The 20,735-nt window shown below is 32.1% G+C and overlaps 1 protein-coding gene across 1 annotated transcript in view; it reads left to right on the top strand.

Annotated features, from left to right (window-relative positions):
- The window catches only part of mgl (low-density lipoprotein receptor-related protein megalin), a 232,336-nt gene that overhangs the window by 165,305 nt on the left and 46,296 nt on the right, over positions 1-20,735 (top strand). The window contains exon 2 of the mRNA XM_077436601.1: positions 20,600-20,719. Coding sequence (XP_077292727.1) covers positions 20,600-20,719 — 120 coding nt within the window. The remainder of the gene's footprint in view (positions 1-20,599; positions 20,720-20,735) is intronic.

The following is a 20,735-nucleotide window of genomic DNA, read 5'->3' as shown; positions in this document are numbered from 1 at the left end:
ACGTATCGGCCGAATTTGATTGGGATTCGTCCAGTGTAGCAGGAAACATTTCAATCCGGAAATTTAGCCGTTCGACGTAGTCTGCCGGCGTTAGCGCTAAGTAAACTTATCACCGACGTAACTTATCGACTAGTCTAAAGGCTCGCTTACACATACATACATACATTGTGTACATACATATAAGGATAGTACGCAGCTTCTTCGCGAGCTCGAACAATTTATTAGTATCTGAACGGGGCCGCTCATCGTTCGCAAAACAACGTTTCAAAAGAACGATGGACGCGTCTTTGGAAGCACATATTTACTAGAATTTCGAGGCATACGCAAATATTTAACGGTGCCGTTTAATTTGGCCGTTGGCGCTCTCGCGTCGCGTTACTTCTCTTAAATAAGGGGCGCTTTTCATTTCCCCGGCTCTTATTTTTGCGTGATCCGCGCTCCCCATGCGCGCACTTTTGTTTCGTTGTATCATAAAACGTAATTTACGGCCGGCTTCTGGGCACCAATTTCGCTGGTTCGCCCGGTTTCATTAATCAGCAGCGTGTTTGCGAATGCCGCCCTGTAGCCGAGGACCCTGCTTCACGGCGCTCACACGCCCCTGCTAATCCGTCCGCTACTCGCGTAATGCAATTATTATCTTAGCGCGCAGATAGCTCTCGTTTTTCCAAGATGGTTTGAAAGCTGATTGAGCGTATGTTTTATCAGTAATTTTTCTTTACATCGTGTGATGTTTCAAGATACAGTCCAGGATGGGAGCTAAATTGAAATTCAGCCTTATTCTTAAGGCATTGCAATTAGTTATAAATTGCAATTCAAATTAAATAGTCTAATATGTACGTATCATGAAAATCCAGACTTAATGTCCTTGGCCAGGAAGGTGCATTGGGTTTACCTGTTAGGCCTTCTTGGTGTAAATTAAATAAAAAAATAAAAAATAAAATAAATATTACAGTATGTACTCTGCAATTGTACTATGTTTATTTATTTTACACTGTGACATAATGACATTACAGAGTAGTTCCAAGTCGTCAATATGGCTAAACAAAAAAATAAATAAAACCTGTGGAAAAAGGACACACAATTAAGAATAAAAATGAAAAATGATAAAAAATAAAATATGAAACAAGTATATCAACCTTATCAGCATATTTTAGATAAAAAAATCCAAGTTAACAGAAATTTGGTTGAGGAGCTTGATGCCTTTTGCAATAGGCGGGGAAACCATCAAATTGGTACGTGCCACAGGAGGAGGGAGCAAAATGCGACATCTAATGTACCTGAGTTGGCTGAGAACATTGAAGCTCAATTCTGTAAGAATTTGAGGATTGCTCCCCAAACCAACCAGGAACTTAAATAAATGCTTTCCCAAATATACGTATACATATGTATTGCTAGTAATATTATGTGTATGTATTGCTAGTAATATTATGTAGTATGGATGAATGAATGTGTAAGAAAATTAAATTATAATTGTGTTGGTATTTTTATAAATATACATACATATATTTACAATGGTCTTGTGTAATTGTGATCATAAACGTATTGTACAGGTAAAATATGGGTTTATATCTATGTTCATTAGTATAATATGTACAACGACGGAAAAATATTCCTTTCATGTTACGTACAAATTTTGTAAAGTTGTATAATATATTCTTAAAGTATTAAAATGAAAAAGTATTAAATTAAAAAAGCTTAATTAAGCGGTTTGTATTTATTAAAAAAAATGTTCAAGTGAGGAATGACACTGTTGTATGTACATATTTTATTTTTTTATTTTATTTTTATTTAATTTATACCAGGAAGGCCTAACAGGTAAACCCAATGCGCCTTCCTGGCCAAAGACAATTATATAAACATATATGTATGTACACCATCCATATATTCACAAATACTTACACGTATACACAAATACACATACATACATACATAAATATATAAATACACATATGTATATACGCATACATACATACATACATACATACATACACACATATATACATGTCTCATTGATTTGCGAGTTTTTCAGTGTCTCGTAATTCAGTGACTTACATATATAAAAAATGCTGCATTGGGGTTTACCTGTAAGGCCTTCCTGGTATATATGTAAAAAAAATTAAATAAAAAAAATATATATAAAAAAAAAAATATATCATACATATATAAATAAAGATACAACCAACATACATACAAACACATTATGCTAAATAATAATATTACAAAATGATAATAATACTAAATAATGATATTACACACACATATTTATATACATACATAAATATGTGTGTGTGTGTATAATATATAGCCATTTGCAAATAGGCACACCAAATTTAGGCATGCATCTTCATATGTAGAAAAGTAAGTAAAGTTTATTAGTATAAATGTAAGTAGTTATATTTACAATTCGCTTATTCGTGTTTTAATTTTAAAACCTATCAAATATATATTTTACACTTATTATTTTGAAAAGTTTAAACTAAATTAAACGGTGCAGTCGTATTAAACCAATAATTTGCCGTGTACTGGATTTTATAATTTATTAAATATTTAAAATATGATATGATGACAATGTATGTGATTCTTGAAATTTCTTTAGCAAAATCAGCATCGTAATGTAGCTGTTGATTCTTTGAACTTTCGGCTGTAAAATATTCGCGATAGAGATATCCGAAGTTTAATCCAAATTAAATTGTCGCGCTTTCGAGGAAGCGTCTTGCGTAAATTTTAATACATCAAAAGCTCGTTCGGCATCTACTTACGAGTCAACATTATCTTACAGAGAATGGCTTAATGAACTTTCGAAGCTGGATAGAAGCGGCGAGCTGACGTTAATTAAGCAAAAAGATAAAAAAAACTTCAAAAACGTTAAGTGGCTTTGCTGAAACTTATAATTGGTTGCTGTGGGAAAACATCGCTCGGCACATCTTCAGATCGTCCCGCTGCTCAGCATGGATGCTCTTATAGGTTTCCCACTTCAACTTTTCCACGAGTTACTTCAATCCTACTGAACTTATTATGAGATACGTACATATACATATGTATATGTATGTTGTATGCGAACTGTAATGTTTTATTTAGTGAGATTTATTTTAAATGTGTTTATTTAGACTTGTCACATTCTGTAGCCGCTGGCGCACTATGCGGAATTGTCGGCATATTTTCTTCCTTCTTGGTATTCTCACGTACCATAAAGCAAGGGTCCTACAGGAGTTGCCAGGGTGTTTCTCGGTGATAAATCGCAACTGGTAAAGTGTCTGGTCAGTGTAACCTCGCTCGACGCATAAATTTTCCGCACTCGTCCGATATTTCATCCATCGTCTCTTCTTCCATCTTCCATCGACGTCGGATTTTCTTCTCGCAAACGTTCACCTCCCGAGCGTGTTGCTCACATAATTTACGACTCATTTTTCAGTCGGATACATCTCGTTTAGTATGTATCGCGTATGGACAGTCGTGCGTGGTAATATTTCACGTACATATATACATATAATATATGGCTTTTTCTTGTACTGCAATTGCTTTTTTAGAAATATAATTAAAACGGTTTCTTGGTTTATGAACGTCTTATGTTTTTGAATTTAATATAATACTATAATACATTTTTCGTTTGATATTTATTTATTTATTAATATACTTGGGGGAGGAGGCAAAGCCGATAGGCCCAAGGGGTTTGAACAAACATATTTTACAAATTATACATATATGCAATAAAAAAATGAGAAAAATTAAAATACATTAAAAAAACAATATTAAAATAAAATAACAACAAAAAAAATAAAAAAAAACAGAAATACGACTATGGGAAAGAAGAATCACAAAAATCTTTTCGTTTTAAAAAAAGTATCAAGTTTATTCTTAAAAATATTAATATTATCAGAGGTTACTAAATCATTCTGTTAGAAAATAATGAATCTCTGATCAATTTATTAGATTTATCTTTTTGGAGTCTAAGCGAGTGACCTCTGAGGTGAGTGCTTAATACCATTTTGCATTAAAATTTGTAAATTGTAAACTAACATAAGTATCTATTAATTTTCATTTGAAAGATTGCCTTTTGCAGTGGATATTAAATACAAAGAAAGAGTATAGAGAATATAAAATTTATATAAATGAACCTTAAGCATGTTGGAGCTAATATGTATGAGTATGTACATACATACATACATAAATAAATCGACACATGTACTTGTTAATTTAGAATATATGAATGCTATAGATTATTAGTCATTTGTTAAAGCGTTTACTAGTCTTATACTGTTCACCAGTAAACTCTTAAATGTATTTTTTTTTTGTGATTTTCTGAAACAAAATTTGGTCGTTATATTGTAATTTCACAGTAAAAAACATATTATATTTCTAATTTCTAATTTTGTACGGAACAATACATACGATGCAGCAGTTTATTTGGTTTTAACTGATATTTTAATAATACTTAGCAATAGAGTAAATCTTTTAATTGGTACTTGCGTTCATGTTAACCACCGAAAGGTTCCCGGGTTCTATCCTTGGGTTGACATCGATTGAAAAGCATTTATTCAAATGCCGACTTGGATATTTGTGACACCAAGTCCTTCGTTTTGTCTCAGAGTTTGCCAATTTATCAGATTTAATTTTGAAACGGTTCCTCGTCAAATTGGCACAACCATCCTACCTACTACTTGAATATATTTGAAGAAAAAAAATTGCATATGTGTGTATGTATGTAATTAACATTTATCTTCTGAGTAGTATTTTTATCTTTGTTAGTTACATACAGTTACTTTTTCAGTTATTACATATATGTATGTAATAACTGAAAAGTTATATTTAATTCAGTAAGTAATTGGATTAGAATGTCCTATAATGTCGAACTCGAAATCGAATGAAATGGCTTCGAGGACGGGCAAACTTCTCATGAAAAATGGAAGAGTGCAGACTCCTTACGAAAATTGCTCCAATTTGTTATAAGACCGAAAAAAAAAATCGAGTCAAAGCACCGGCGCAAAGTAAACGTTATTATTTCATTGTGTAGCCATCCGTGCACACCGCATGAATAATGAATAGAGAGTGGTGGAAGGACGTCGAAAAATGGCGACGGACACCGCTGACAGGAGTGATAGTCCTCGAAACGCAGGACTTCCCTATAAATAACGCCGAGAGGATAATAAAAAAATAAAATGAGCGAAGGGTATAAAAAAAAACCATGCCAAACACCCTATGTTTAGGGGTGTTTCGTGACGACCAGCACAAGGACGGTTGATTGATGTTTGTTTGGACATTTGTATGTATTATGTCTATGTATGTACATATGTACGTGTGCGCATATAAAAATGCAATTACTCACAGCGTGGACCGGAAATATGGCGCTACGGAAACTACGTATTGAGTGGAGTATTTCCTCTATATTTGATTCGATGGAACATTTATATTTTCCACCAATGCCTGGCAAATTTTACATTTTAGTAATGCAAATTTTTGTAGGGTAATTTTTAAAGAAAAATATTGGCAATCAATTAAAAAAGCATCCGATGGCAAATATTTTAACTACTTGACGTCTAGTTTATTATATCTCTTGGCAACACTGGTCCGACATAAAAATGTACAACAATGAAAATATGTACATAATAGTATAACGGACTTTGTACATGGAAGATGTAGTAAATCTATCAGTTTCAGTTTCTGATCATGATATTGCAGTATTTGCTACAGATATCTATTAGAAAAAAATACTGGAGTCAGTTTGCGAATAGAACCTAAGCAGAAGAAAAAATAAATGGGTGTAAAAATAAATATATAATTAATAATTCTTAATATGTTTAGCACAGTCGTCGCGTTTGAGCAATCTGGTAGACGTATGAATTTTCCTACAAACCTTATCCCAAATTAAAAAAGAGCATGTTTTATCTATTATACAATATCATATTTGATAAAAATTGTTCTGATCAGGTTGAAGGTCTACTATGACATCATGCATTATCATTTTTGACCTAGATGATTGGAAATATGTATGCTGCAGACCGGTCGACGATCGCACTTTTCTTTTTATCTCGTTCTTATCTTTAAGTGGCGTAAGTCCATTTTTCTACATTTCGAGAAATATGTATGTATCTCGCAAAACATGAAATATAATGTTTTGTGTTTTACAATATTTTTAAATACTGGTGGCCTGTAATACGTTTGTAAAAACATATCGAATTACCTGTTAATAATTTGTAAAAACATTGGAAATTGGACTGGAAATGGATTATGATTTTGGTGGTGCCGATTTTGAATAGCGTCATCTCTATTATAATCTGAAACGGTCGATCTGAACATAGCTTTAACAACCACTAAATTTTTTTTTGCATCAACTCTAAACGTTTTTGTTTTTGAATTAATAATAATTTTTTTAATATTTGAAAGTGACGTACTTTACGTGAGCTCAGATTTTGTGTGCCAGTCAATCGACAATGTTCAAAAATTCATCAAAAAAAAAAAAATGCAGATCGATAATTGTAAATCTCAAAATTTGAATTAACATTTTTTATTAGCAACTAGCTGAACCTGACATGCGTTGCAACGCCACAATAACGCATGCAATTCTCGTTCCCGTTCCCGTTCCCATTTTCGTTTCCGTTCCCGTTCCCATTTGTCGGAAAAACGCAGGCAGCGAACACTTTGGTCGCGACGCGAAAACATTTGAAATTATAGCGTTGCAATGACACACATTCCCGGTTTTCCCGTTTCCGTTCCCGTTTTTTCCAGTTGTCTTTTCACAGTAATCTTCCCGGACATACATACAACAAATCCTGAAAGTTCCATCGTAATCGCTTCAGTGGCTTAGGAGCCTATGCGAGACATACACACACACAGACATTCATTTTTATACATTAGTAATAATATTGCTTTCCTAATTTAAAAATTTCTATTTTTAATTTTAATAAATTTGTATTCCCTAGCATTTAAGTGTGTTAGCGTTTGAAAATTAAAAATCACTATTAGTACCAATATTTAATTTATAAATTAAATTGTTTCGTGATAATTTCCTGTTGAGATTATTCTGTCGTAATGAAATTGACAGTCAATCAAGTTGGAAATCCGTCTCTAAATCGTATTCATACCGCGAATTTGCTAATGAAACGTGTTGGTCAGGTCTAAACTGTTTACATGTACATAATTGTCAATCAACCGATGGGATGAGTCGAATCACGGCCTTCGCTGAACTGTTCAATCCAATGACTGGCCAGCTTCTGGGATAAAACATATCAAGGTAATTCGCTGATCATACAATCAGCTTACTACGTACGTACAAACTTAATTGGTATACATATATGCAAATAATACGTATGTACGTACATGTGTATACGTTTTTTAGCACCAACTTAAGCCAGCTTTATGTAAATTTCCGGTAACCTTTGAAAATTCAGTACTACATACTTTGTATTTATGTATGTATGTGCGTGTTGGTTCGAAAAACGGTAATACAGAAATAAGGCAATTTAATCCGGGCGTCCCAAGATGCTTAAGTGAAATTCAGCTTAAAGGGATATCGCTGCGAGATGGATCTTATCAAGACTTCGGATTTGATCGGATCGTATCCTTAAATTTGGGGGGTGAGTTTCTTTTTCATGCACAAAATATTCCTTTTAGGCGTGCACCCACACGCTAACTCCCCACTATCAATCAATAGACGTTTTGGACAATCGATCGATCAAAATATTCTTACTTACTCGTTTTTTTATCGTTCTCTTCGTTCGATTGTGATATACTGTATTGCTTCGTCATGTTGCTCGCTCTATTGTATTTAAAAACGTGTTCGTGGATGCACAATGAAGATGGAATATATAGAAATTAACATAGTAAATGATATATTCGTTGGCCCGTCACAAAAAAGAGCCATTGTTTCGATATAAACATAGATGTAAGATGTTCGGTTGTATGTACATACATACATATATACATACATATGTGACTAAATATGATAAAGTTTTATTGATATTTCAATAAATATTTATTATACTTTTTTTCAATTATTAGATGACTTTTTTAAACAACGACTATAAATATGTATGTAGTTATGATGAATTCGTTTTTACGAAAATTATGTTCCAAGTAACGATTTTTGTTGAATGGATACTTTCACTTTTTTATGTATCGAGGAATAATGCAAATTTTCGCGTATAGATTTATCAAGGTATTTTTTAATACTTAAATAAAATGAATTTTATTATTATTCATTCGAGTTCATTTTAATATGCCCGAGATTTTTTATAATAAATGAATGCAGATAATTTTAAATTTGATCTTGATATCGGCGAAAAATTTGCTTTGAACCGGGTAACGTTTTGATTTATAAACAAAGAAACAATTCATATTTCACATTTACGGATTCAAATGAAAAAGGATCCCACTTTTCACGAAGTCTGTTTTTCCGGACTTTTGTAAAGGCTGTGCCGACATAATTAAATTTGAAATGTGACCTTTGTAAGGCGATCTTTTAAATTTAATAACAATCATGATTTACGGATGAATACAATATTTATTCTGATATTTTGTCTTTATAATTACCCAAAATAAAACATAATTTTTATCTGTATATTGGTTGAATTGAGTTTTAACACTACGTAATAAAGGCTGAATAGTCTTCTTCAATAAGGTAAACTATTCATAATGGCATGATTTCGTGTTGAATTTGAAAATTAATTGATGTATGTACATATAATACATATATATGAAGTTTTAATATTTCTATGAAACTTAGCCATTGCGGAATAACTCCTGTATTGTATAGTTTTGCTGTTAAATTGTTAGTATTATACATATTATACACGATTGTAAATTCAAAAATAATCCTAGTTTAGAAGAATATACTTTTATTTTATGCCGTAAATGTTTACCGAAAAGAATAAATTTCAGATGTTTATCGTTTACATAAAGTATATTTATTCATTTGTAGATACTTGTGTGGCGCAATAAACGTAAAAATGCTCGTGTTTTTTTTTTCAATGGAGAAATAGCATTGCAGTAAATATACGCAAAAGAGCAACAATGAATATAAATATCAAATAGGAAAACTGCCAATAAATATGGGTTCATTTTAAAATCAACCCCTTTATAAATTTCTCTTTATTGTTATCGTATAATAAAATGGTAAATTTATTCGTTTTTTTTGCGTATGCATTTGTGTCGATAGCGCGTCTTCTGTTTATTTATAGGTGTTTTGGCTGGAATATGCTTTTCGACCCACCCTGTATCCGGAGCATTGGAAACCGTTGTTTGCCACGAAGAAAAACTTTACGAATAGCATTTTTTCGTATTCTCCTACATCCGTTTCTCACTAAGATTTTCGTTCGTAAGCGTTGGCTGGTGTTTATTCGTTCGTTTTGCGGATATCCGAAATTCGAATGTTCGGCGTGCGATCTCACGGTCGCGCAGATCATAAGATAAATCACCATTTTTTCATCTTCTTTTGGTTTTCTGATGTGCGTATATTTTAGTTTTTTTCCTGCGCCTCCTTGCGAGTCACTATCTCGTCTACTATCTTTTCGTTAAGCGTGTCAAGGTAGTTTTTTTTTTGGCAATTTCGGACTTTTTTCGTCTACCATTTCAGTCGTAATATATCATTGTATATTTTTACATCGTCGTTTAAAAAGAAAGGGTTAGAGAATGCATATTTTTTTATTACGCTGTCGTAATAAACATGACATAAAGTGTGTAGGCGTGAACTGTTACATGTGTATGGTATCAATGCATTATATATGTACAATTGTATATAATTCAGATTAAAGCGTTGATTTTTCACCGTGGCAAACATTTGTGTGTAGTAGTTTTTCAAATGTCTTTGAGATGAGATACGTAGAAACTTAGAAAGGAATGCAAAATATTGATTTAATGAGTAGAAAGGAATAATATCAAGTGATATAAATTTTGCATAATATACTTTCAGTTCATAGGAGGTTGATAATTTAACCTATGAATATTAATATGCTGTATTACATATATTAAGTTTTGCATTTATATTTTATTGTTAAATTTTCTGCTCCAGCAAGTCTCATTTTGTGAGTATTATATGTACATATTTGCATCTAAACGGGTATCTTGGCTTCTTGTTATTGCCGTTCGCCGAAGAAAATTTTAGTTCGTATGCGATTATTAACGGAAGAGATTATTTCCGAAGAATTATTTATACCACTTGCACGACTTCGTCTAACTCACTTTGGAACGATTATTGTTTCCCGAAATCCCTCTTCAGAAAGCCGGTTCAATTTGTAATACATTGTACATACGTGTATATATCTGTTTACTCGATCGTTTACGCTCCTTGATTAAATTTTTGCATACGGGTACGGAGGAGATTATTTTCATTTGCTAAACTTTGGCGCACAAAGGGACTGAGAGGGAAAATAAATCTTCGAAAATAAGTCCTTAATCGCAATTAAATCCCTTTATAAATTCAAACGCTTACGTCGGGTCTTTACGCTGCTGCGTTAAATTATGACTTAATTTCAAACGTAATAATTATTTCACAACCACCTCTACTCACATCGTCATATATTCCAGTATAAATATGTCACTTTATTAGTATACTTCTTTATCAATACCAATAGTAGGTGTTGTCAATTTAATTAAAACAAAGATGAATATATACATATATACGTATACATATATACGTATATATATATATATATATATATATATATATATATATATATATATATATATATATATATATATATATATATATATATATATATGTATATATATATATATATATATATATATATATATATATATATATATATATATATACATATATACATATATACATATATATGTATATATATATACATACATACATACATATATGTAAAGAAACTTTTTCGAAGGTAATGTTGCATACGTTGAATCGATACTCCTCTCTCAGGTTTTTCCTTTTGCTGATATTTTATCAACCTATCATCATCATCAATTCACCTTGATCGATTCATTTCCACATCTCGCTCTCTTACGAAAAATTGATTTGTTTTTGATTATATCATTTTCGAAGGGTTTTCTTCGGTTGTATGTATGTAGGTATACACATACATACATGTGTCATAGATGGCAATATGATATCTAGCTATAATCGTTTGCGATTTTTGTAGTATCCTATTTTTGTAGTCCATACATATGTACATATGAAAAAAATGTTTTTTAAAATCAAATATATTGGTTAGTTCCGTTACTATTGTTATCAACTCTTTATCCATTTTTTGACATCTTGGGTTACGGGGCAATAATTCCGTAGTGTCCGCAGATGACCGGAAGATGAGAATTATCATTGAGGATGATTTTTTTTTTACTATAAAATTTATATTTTCCCATGACGCCATTACGGGTTGCCCCCGATCGACACCTACAGCTATACATATAAATTTATAGATTTATAAATCTGAAGTCATATTTGAATAGTGGTGACATGGTGGTTAAGATGGTTTTGCCAATTTGTTAACAATGAAAACAGATAAATTGACAAACCCTGATAGGAAACGATCGACTTGGAGTCACAAATGTCCAAGTCTGACGAGCAGCACTGTACAAAAACTCTGAATAAATTCTCTTCAATCGAGGTCAATCCAGGGCTAGAGCACGAGAACCTCTCGGTGGTTAGCATTAAAACGCAACCAGATATATTACTGGCAAATTTATCTTATTTATTTTTTCTGGTGCCTTTTCTTTTGGGATATATTTTATTTGAAATTTATATGATGGCACTAGAAGAATGTTGTATTTCGATATTTTATTATTTTACACTATTCTTACTTGCGAATACATTACAATTATTTTAGAATGTGGTTTTGGCGACAGTATTGTATATACATACATACATATGTATGTATGTACATATGTATGTTGCTGCGAAAACCGCAGGTTCGTTTTGCTTCGCCTAATACCGATGCATTATGCATGATATCCGGGAAATTAGCGTCAACTCTGAGCCTCGCCGGGACACCATTATCCCGGTGTTCGCTCTCCCCCTCCTCCCCGCGGTTTTCCACCCCTGTCTGGTATTCGGTGAACTTCCTGTCTCTAATATTGGTTTAGTTTTGCTCGGTGAAAATATGCAATAGCGAAAATCCTGAATGGATTGAATTCTGTCATTTTTTTGTTTCACTGTAAGTTTTCAAATTGTAATATGTGTATGTATGTATGTATATTATTTATATATTTTATTGTTGTGTGCGAGATTTAATTAAACGACTGTGCAGCATCGCAACGTGCTAGTGTTCACTTTAGATTTACTTGCACTCTAATGCAGTTTGCGAACCGATCCCCGGATTAAAGGCTTTGTACCGTACCGATTCTCACGACCTCAACCACCGCCACTCAATATCTATTATTTCCCAAGAGGATTAAAGTATATTTACTTTCGATTAATTTATTATATTATTATGAAAGTACAGATGTACATACATATGTAGCTCAGTTGTTAGTGTATAATCAGCTGAATGGTCATGGGTTCTATCCCTGGCCCGGTATTGTTGACCAGACCTTGGATATACATATAATATGTGCGTGACTCCAGGTCGATCGTTTCCTATCAGAATTTGCAAATTTATCTGATTTCATTCTTAAAATGGTTCCAAACAAATTTTCAACCTATCCTCATTTGTCACCATTATTCCAAATTGTTCAAATGGTTCCTCCATCAAATTGGCAAAACTAATCCTACCCGCTGTCACAAATATCTGAATTTGATTAATGTACAATATGTAAAAATGTATGTGCAAGCTGAATCCATCGATATCTCTATGGATTAATTAATTAATTGTTAATTTCGTGTTCTTCAGCCTCTCGAAATACAGTGATTTGTCAAATAAAAATGCTGCAATGTTTGTAATTAATTGTCTAGGACAGTGCAATAGGGTCTACCTGTCGGGCCTTCCTGGATATATCTGTGTAAAATAAAAATAAAATATGTATGTAGTACTGTTTTTTATAGGTTTATGAAATTCACCAATCGTTAAATTGACGTATTTTAATTACTGTCAATTCTTTTACTGACCTAAATATGCTGACCGTTTCTTTTATTTATTATAATTACTGGCTTAAAGCATTTAAAGTTACTGGTCAATTAAATGTAAACCTCATTTTAAAATAGCCATCAATTTGTTACGCAATGTCCGCAAATTACATTTGTTTCGTAGGGAAATTTTCTGTGAAACGAATTAATTATATTTTGCGCTCTAGGGCCAGTTCCGGGGATTAGACGAACCCGTCTTTGGATTTACGGAACTACGTTTGACTTTTCTCAAATGGGAATTCGCATACAAATAAGCTTTTCCGAACTTGATTATTATCCTCGTGCTTTGTAGTACGATATTTAAGACTTAAATTTAATATTTATTGTTATTTAAATTGGTAAACTTTTCAGATCTCGTTGTATTAATTTCGTGTGATGCATTGGGAATGTTCTATTTCGTCGTGAATAAAGCAACGGTTGAACGTATGCAAATCATAGTAATAATTCTTAGCTTAGACGCTTACATACATAGGTAGATATACATATGTACATATACGACCGAATGTTTAATTCAATAAAGTCTCGACGCGCGTTAGTTAAAATGGAACTCCAAGTTTATATGTAGTTAGCTGTATGGAGCGATCGTTCATGCTTTGATGGAAATTACAATTTGCGTACTTATAAATATATTTTCTATTTTATTATATATTCTGGACACAGTGTCGTATTAGGATAACCTGTGAAGACACTGGTACGTTTTAAAACAAATACACAAATAAGTTCTTATAGTCGTAAGTTATCAGGGGTATAATATTTGACTTTTCATTATTTTTCTCATACTTATTAATACTATGTATTTATTTGTATGTACTGAAGTATTGTATCAGAAGACATGATATGTTAAATTTTCCTTTATGCTGTTATACTTCCTATTTGTATATTGTTTAGTTATTCATATAACTTCTAAGTCTATTTTTGAATAGTTGACTTTATGAAGGATTTTTGTTATCTGATTTTTGTTAAATTATCAAGTTTGATGACAGTTTTTTTTTTTTGGAAATTGAAAGGAACGGAAAATTATGGATCAGAAATTTTAATATCCTTAGTAATTTAGAAATTTGACCCGAATAATATTGTTCATTTGAAAAGGTTTTTAAGACTTTGTATTTTGATTTGTGCTATTTTTTTAAAATAATATTACCATGGTGTTATTACAGCTTGCTTTAAGGCGACCCATATGGCTTAATCTATGTATACATACATACATACATATGTATGTACTAAATTTAGATAATTTTACATTATAATCCTTAAACTATATTACATTCAAATTTGATATTATATTATACTAGTTGTTTTACCCAGCTTCGTTCAGTCTTTGTAATAGAAACATTTATTTGTTTTTTAAATTAATTTGTTTTGTAAATATTTATTTATTTTTTTATTAAATTTATTTGAATCGAAAAAAAATATATCGAATCGTCATAGAAACTGTTGTGTTTACGAAGTTTATACAAAGTCTCTTTCGAAATTATATATTAGATTAGCCAGCAGTATAGCTTAGTGATTGCGCTAATGCTAACAAAACGACATGTTCCCGGGTTCAAGCCCTGGCCAGCAATTTTATTTTCAAGAGTTAGATTTAATTATTCTTATTAAAAATATATGTAGATAACGACATTACCGATAAAGTATTATATTGTGTTTTATCAAAGACTTTAACTCGATACAAATATAATCAACTTAATGTTAAGTTCATAAGTCGAATGCAATGCTCGGATTTTTCTATTATATTATACATACATAGGTAATATTCTTCACGTATCATTTACTTCGAAATAGCGTATATTTTTATATTGTGTACTTCTAGAGGTTTATTATAGTGTACTAATGGTGATGTATTGTAGAAATAGTCTGAATAGGACGTATCCTTTTATTGAAAGTTTCCAACATTTCGTTCTGGTAGTCTCGTACATCTTTTGTGCGCGTTGCGTTTCCATCGGAAGTCATAATAGATTTTGCACTCGAGGTACATACTTAAGTCGAGCAGCCGACTGCGCAAAACGATCCAATAAAAATATAAGCAAAGTTTAGACTTCGGAAAACGATGGTCTTTTGGCCAGCGGCGGCTAACTCCAATAAAAACCCTATCAAAATCCGTTTATCCGTCACTAACCGCCGTCGCCCTCTTTGACCAACTTTTATTAGTTTTTTGCTCGTCGTATATATGTATGTATATATTTTTTTCAGAACGGTTTGAATCCACGTCACGAAGTCAAACGCCCGTTTCGGTAATGATGCACCAAGATGTTGCTTTAGAAACTTTTGATTATTTCGAGAGACGAGATCGCACAAAGGGTGGCAGTGCGTGAAACCGGATATACTTTCATTCAATTACCGCGAAAAGTTTCATCCTTTGGATGAAATTTCTACCCCCCATCTAACTCTTGTCAACTCTTGATATTCGAAGCCTGCTCTTCCATATCGTTTATCAAATGCGAAACTTTCCGCATTAACAAAACGCAAAAATAACAATCAGTATGTGCTATAAATTAATAGCACTTTTATCGTTCTTCTGAATGAGGATCATGTTGTTTTTATTGAGCTTTTGGTTTTTATTTACGACTTTTGTCTGCATCACAAATCACCTACCGATCCCCCACGTTTGTGGGTAGCCTCGGCGTCATATACAGATTTTTTTCTTGTTTTCCAGCGATCGGGAACGTTTTAGAACTACTGATTTATCACGTACGAGCTCATTTGTTTCGCTTTATGCAGATTTGCTTGTTTTATATTCCAAGCTATACTCGAATATGTACATACTTACATAGGTATTATATGATATATGTATGTACATATAAAGAATACCGCTCGTTTCATTGAAAAATTATTAGCATATGCTTGTTTTTGATGCTACTTCAGAGCATTTCAACTTTGGAAATTTGATTGAACTACGAATATGGTAAGATATCAGAAGATACTTTAAGTCATCTACGATAAATTGCAGTTGGAGGAAATTCCTTTTTTCGCTCCGATTACTTCGGAGTATTTTCCTCCGTCAACAGGACACTTTTTTTTACTTCTAGCGATCGAAACTTTTTCACTCAACGACTTTTTACAAATTTCCGTGCGCAAAGTATTTCAAACATTTCCACACTGCATATAAGTTGGTCGTGTAGATTTTATCTAATCACTCGATATACTTTTCAGCCGTTTCACGTTATTGAATTAATTCGATCGTGCTTTTCAATACGCTCTGTTCAATACGTCGACAGAAAATCATCATCATATTCCCTTTTACGTGCTTTTTTATTATATAGGGCATTCTATTGAATTCCGAATTTTAAATTTGATCTCTCAAACGGAATATAAATTTAATACTCGTATACCGGGAGCTTAATTCAATTTAATAACGAACGTATAATAATGCTCGCTTCTATAATATTATACATATGTACATATGTACATACATATGTACATATGTACATACATACGTATATATGTATGTATTTACTAATTTAACATTCAAAATGTAATATGTTGCAGAACATTAAATTAAATTTCAACAAATATACAATTAGCTATCACAATGGCATTCAAATTAAATTATTAATGAACAGACATTGTGGTTTATTATGCTCAATTTCAAGCTAAATTGTGTACCCGTTTATGAATTTTTTGAATTGTTTGCTATGTGGTAAAGTTTTATTGGAAAAGCTTAACTTTGAATTGATTTTGGGTTCTCTTTTGAAGCGGACAGAATTTAAATTGAAAATTGACAATAGCACCAATTTCATATAAAACCTTTTTTTGAGATTTTGCTAACCATTTTATGTTCTTTGTTGATTCTAAATCCGACTCTGAAAATGTCTGCTCATATTTTAAATATCTCTGTAACTTTTCTTATTGTGGTTCGCGTGATCTATACTATTCGAAATGAGGATTATTCATTAAAAAATCTTAAGCATTGGAGTCAGTCGTTAGTTTTTTAAGCCACACACCTGACTTTGATTCCTCGAAAACTTCCCAAAATACACTACTCCTATTCCGACTACACAGTCTCAGTATAAAGTATTCGCGTTTAGCTAATATCTCCTCGTTAGACCTCACTCAGGTCGTAGAATTCGGTTAATTGGTTTATATTGGAATAGTTTCGTACAAAATTACCGAACTGTTAATTAATTATTAGTTAAACTGTTCCTAATTGTTAATTTTAACGCTTGCAAGCCCATACCATCTACATTATATACATACATACAAATTTATGTAAGTAGCATTCGCATTCTTGATATTATGAAATACCATCAAATTGCAAATGAAATCACCATATTTCAACTTCCGTCAGTTTCTTGGAGTGAATTTAATATCCTAGTAATATCGTGTCGATTTTTTTTTTGCTCTTCCTTCCTCTCTCTCACTTCGAGCTCATCGCTTTTAATCAGAGGGCGACCCTTTGAAACTTCCAAGTTTTAATCTTGTAATTGAATCAATAACCACCCTCGACTGTCGCTAGCTTTTCACCACCCTCCTCCATCTCTTACTCCGTATGCGAAGACCTTAAAAGCCTTTCGAATTCACCCGTTTCTCCCACACGAAATATAAAAAAAATGATAACAAGCGCTAGATCGATTTTCTCCGCTTTCGCTTTTTAATCTCATCGAGTTCGGGTCACCTGGCTTTGACTCGGTCGATCATATTTCCAGATATAAAAAGCGAAGTATTACCGTTGTTTTATTTCTGTCGAAAGAATTCAATACAATTTTATATGGCGTCTATACGACTCGGAACTGTGTCTACCAAATTAATTTCATAACATTGAACTTCTGACGCAATGGATTTTCATTAATTTCTCATTAATATTAAATATATGTAGGTACATATTTTTATACGTGTACCGTAAGAAATCATTTCAAGATAAATTCTGCTTTGAAACGATCTTACTCACGTAATTGATAAATTTTTCACTTATACTGTACTCGATTCATTTAATTTTCGACATTTTATATATTAATTTTACAGTATATTTTTATACGCACTCTCATTTTCCAAAATTGTGGAATGGTGAATTTTGTATTTATTGTAAGCGGAGTCGCAGTCGTGTATCGTCATTAGATTATTTTTCAAACTTCGTAATAGAAACATACATACTCGAATGTAGTTAAATTTAAATTTTATGAAAAGTATTAATTTATATAAAAATATAATAAATTTACATTTATAGTATCTAAGAAAAATTAGACGCTAAAAGTATTTTTTTTCAATCAATTGATTTTTTTGGATGATTTCGTTAGTAATTATTAGAGTACATATATTGTAGCTACAAATAATCAGAGATATTCTTTATATACTTTCAGAGATAACGCTTCTTTTGAATATCTTAATATATTCGATCAATGTTCGCATCAATTTTTAGATTGCTTTATACTCAATTCATGAAGTAAATCGGACTATATATGTAAAAGATTCCTAGTTTAGCTAAGTCAGAATTGGAGTTGTAGGTAAAATTAGTACTGATATTTTTATAGTTGAACACGAGGCTTTATGAGATAAAATCTCTATTAAATGACGGCTCACTAAATTTGAATATCAGAAAAGTAATCTCTTTTTATATTTTCCGGCTTTATCTGAATTTTGAAAAGTTTCAATACAACATTGGCACCAAAATCATTACGCCTCCTTCCTGTTCAATACAGAAGGCAAATAGAAATCTTTTTTATTACACCTCTGTATGCCATATTGTGATGTAGCAGCGTTAAAATCGAATACGCTTTAAAAAATATTAAAATGAAATGGAAAAAGTAATAAAGAATGACTGAGGGTTCAATGGGGGGGTTAGTCGTGTGTATTTCAATTCTTCCGGTCGCGCGTCGTTACCCTCCAGAATTTTGATCGGCAACCCTCATCCTCCGACGCGGAAGTGTGCCCTTTTTTCTTTTGCCTTCACCTTCGACCGGCACGAGATCAACAATCGTCGATGATCGTCAATGTGGCGGCAGAGGTCGTGAAGCATTTTCCATTACGCGTGGTCCGATTGAATTATTCATGGATCGACGGGGTACATACAACTCACCCCGTGGAAAAGTCACCGCATCGAAACTGCGACCTTGTATTGGAAAATCGCATTTGTCAAGTATGTAACTTACTCGAAACAACGCAAAACACACAAAGGCAACATGCCGAAGACTTGTATATATTTGCACTAGCCATTATACATATGTATGTATGTACATATGATGAGTTATGTATATTTGAAAGTGGTGGAGGTCCAATTTTCAGTTCCAAAAAAAACTAAAACACTATCAAATATAACGGCTCACATATTGAAGTAAATCCACTAATAAATTTAAATTTAATAATATCTTTATAAAAATCATGAATTTAAATCACATTATAAATAAAATCGTTGAATTGCACGTATTTTTATGTGTTGTGATCAAAACCGGTTGTTTCCTTCGTCTCATACTTTATTTTTTTATTCTGATTTTTACTCACATTTTTCTCATTGATTTACTTTTGTATGAAATTCATACATATACATAGGTACTAGTAATTTGCTTATTTTTTATTTATACCAATAATTCAATGGTTAAATGTCAATTTTAAGTATTTTTTTTTAATTCCTTTAATTTTTATATTTTGAAAATCGCTATGACTTTTACAACTCCCAATTTTATACATCGGCAAGAAAAGCCAATCCTGCCTAAATCGTTCAAGTTGGAGTCTGAGTTGAATAAAGTCGGAGTCGGTATATTTTGAACCGACTTCATAGCTAACTGTGTTTCAATCAGAAACACAGTTACGTATAGTAAATTATGACAAATAATCATTTGTATTTGTTGAATCCCTTTTTTTTTTAGTCTTTTGCCCTGAACAATTAGATTTACAAAACATACATTTTGCATGTTTTCATTGTTATCATGCTGTAAGTATATTCGATATTGAATAAAGCTCTGAATTTTATTTAGATTTCGAAATTTATCACTTCACTAAATTTATTTTAGAAAAAAAATCAAAGTGAGCTAAATCCGGTGAGTATGGGGGAAAATATAAAATTATAAAAATATATACATTTGTATATTTAGGTTGCGAATCTTCCCACGCATGTTTCTAAAAATAAATTGTTTCCATAAGTAGATTATATTTCGTTCGTCTATTGAAAACTGCTCATTTGCCGCCCGCTATTTTCAAATGTAATAAATATGAACTTTTGTGGTTTGACACACTGGTGGTAATACTGTGCGTGATAAATTATCGTAAAAATAGGAAACGAATCTCGTTTCTGTCAGAGGTTAATCTTCTCGTTATATTGATCGAAACTGTTCCATTGATGTTATATTATAATATATTCGCGGCTGCAAAAACCACTTTGGCGAAAATATATTCGAGTTCATTTCGGCGAGGAACACCTCGTGAGTATCTTATTAGCATATAAATTGTTCATACGTATGGCCGTGTAAATCGACGCAATTTTTATATATAATACATGTAATACTATGCTATCTATTCCCGTAATAAATCAACGCGAGCCTAAATAATGATTAAATTTTATATATTCATATACTTTTTTCTATTATTTTCCGAAAATAATAATATGTCGTATAACTTTTGTGTATTAATTTTTATCTTATGTCTCCACAGGTGACACAATATGTCCTGCCGGAATGTTCAAATGCCCCGAGGGGAAGTGCATACCAGCGCTTTGGGTATGCAATTATCAAAAAGACTGCGATCGGGGAGAAGATGAATTCCAATCATGTCGTAAGTACAATATTTT

Source organism: Arctopsyche grandis, chromosome 8 (assembly GCF_051622035.1).
Source record: "Arctopsyche grandis isolate Sample6627 chromosome 8, ASM5162203v2, whole genome shotgun sequence".
NCBI classification, from domain to species: domain Eukaryota; kingdom Metazoa; phylum Arthropoda; class Insecta; order Trichoptera; family Hydropsychidae; genus Arctopsyche; species Arctopsyche grandis.
The sequence above is the reverse complement of the archived record's forward strand: the minus strand, read 5'-3'. Positions and strand labels throughout refer to the sequence as shown.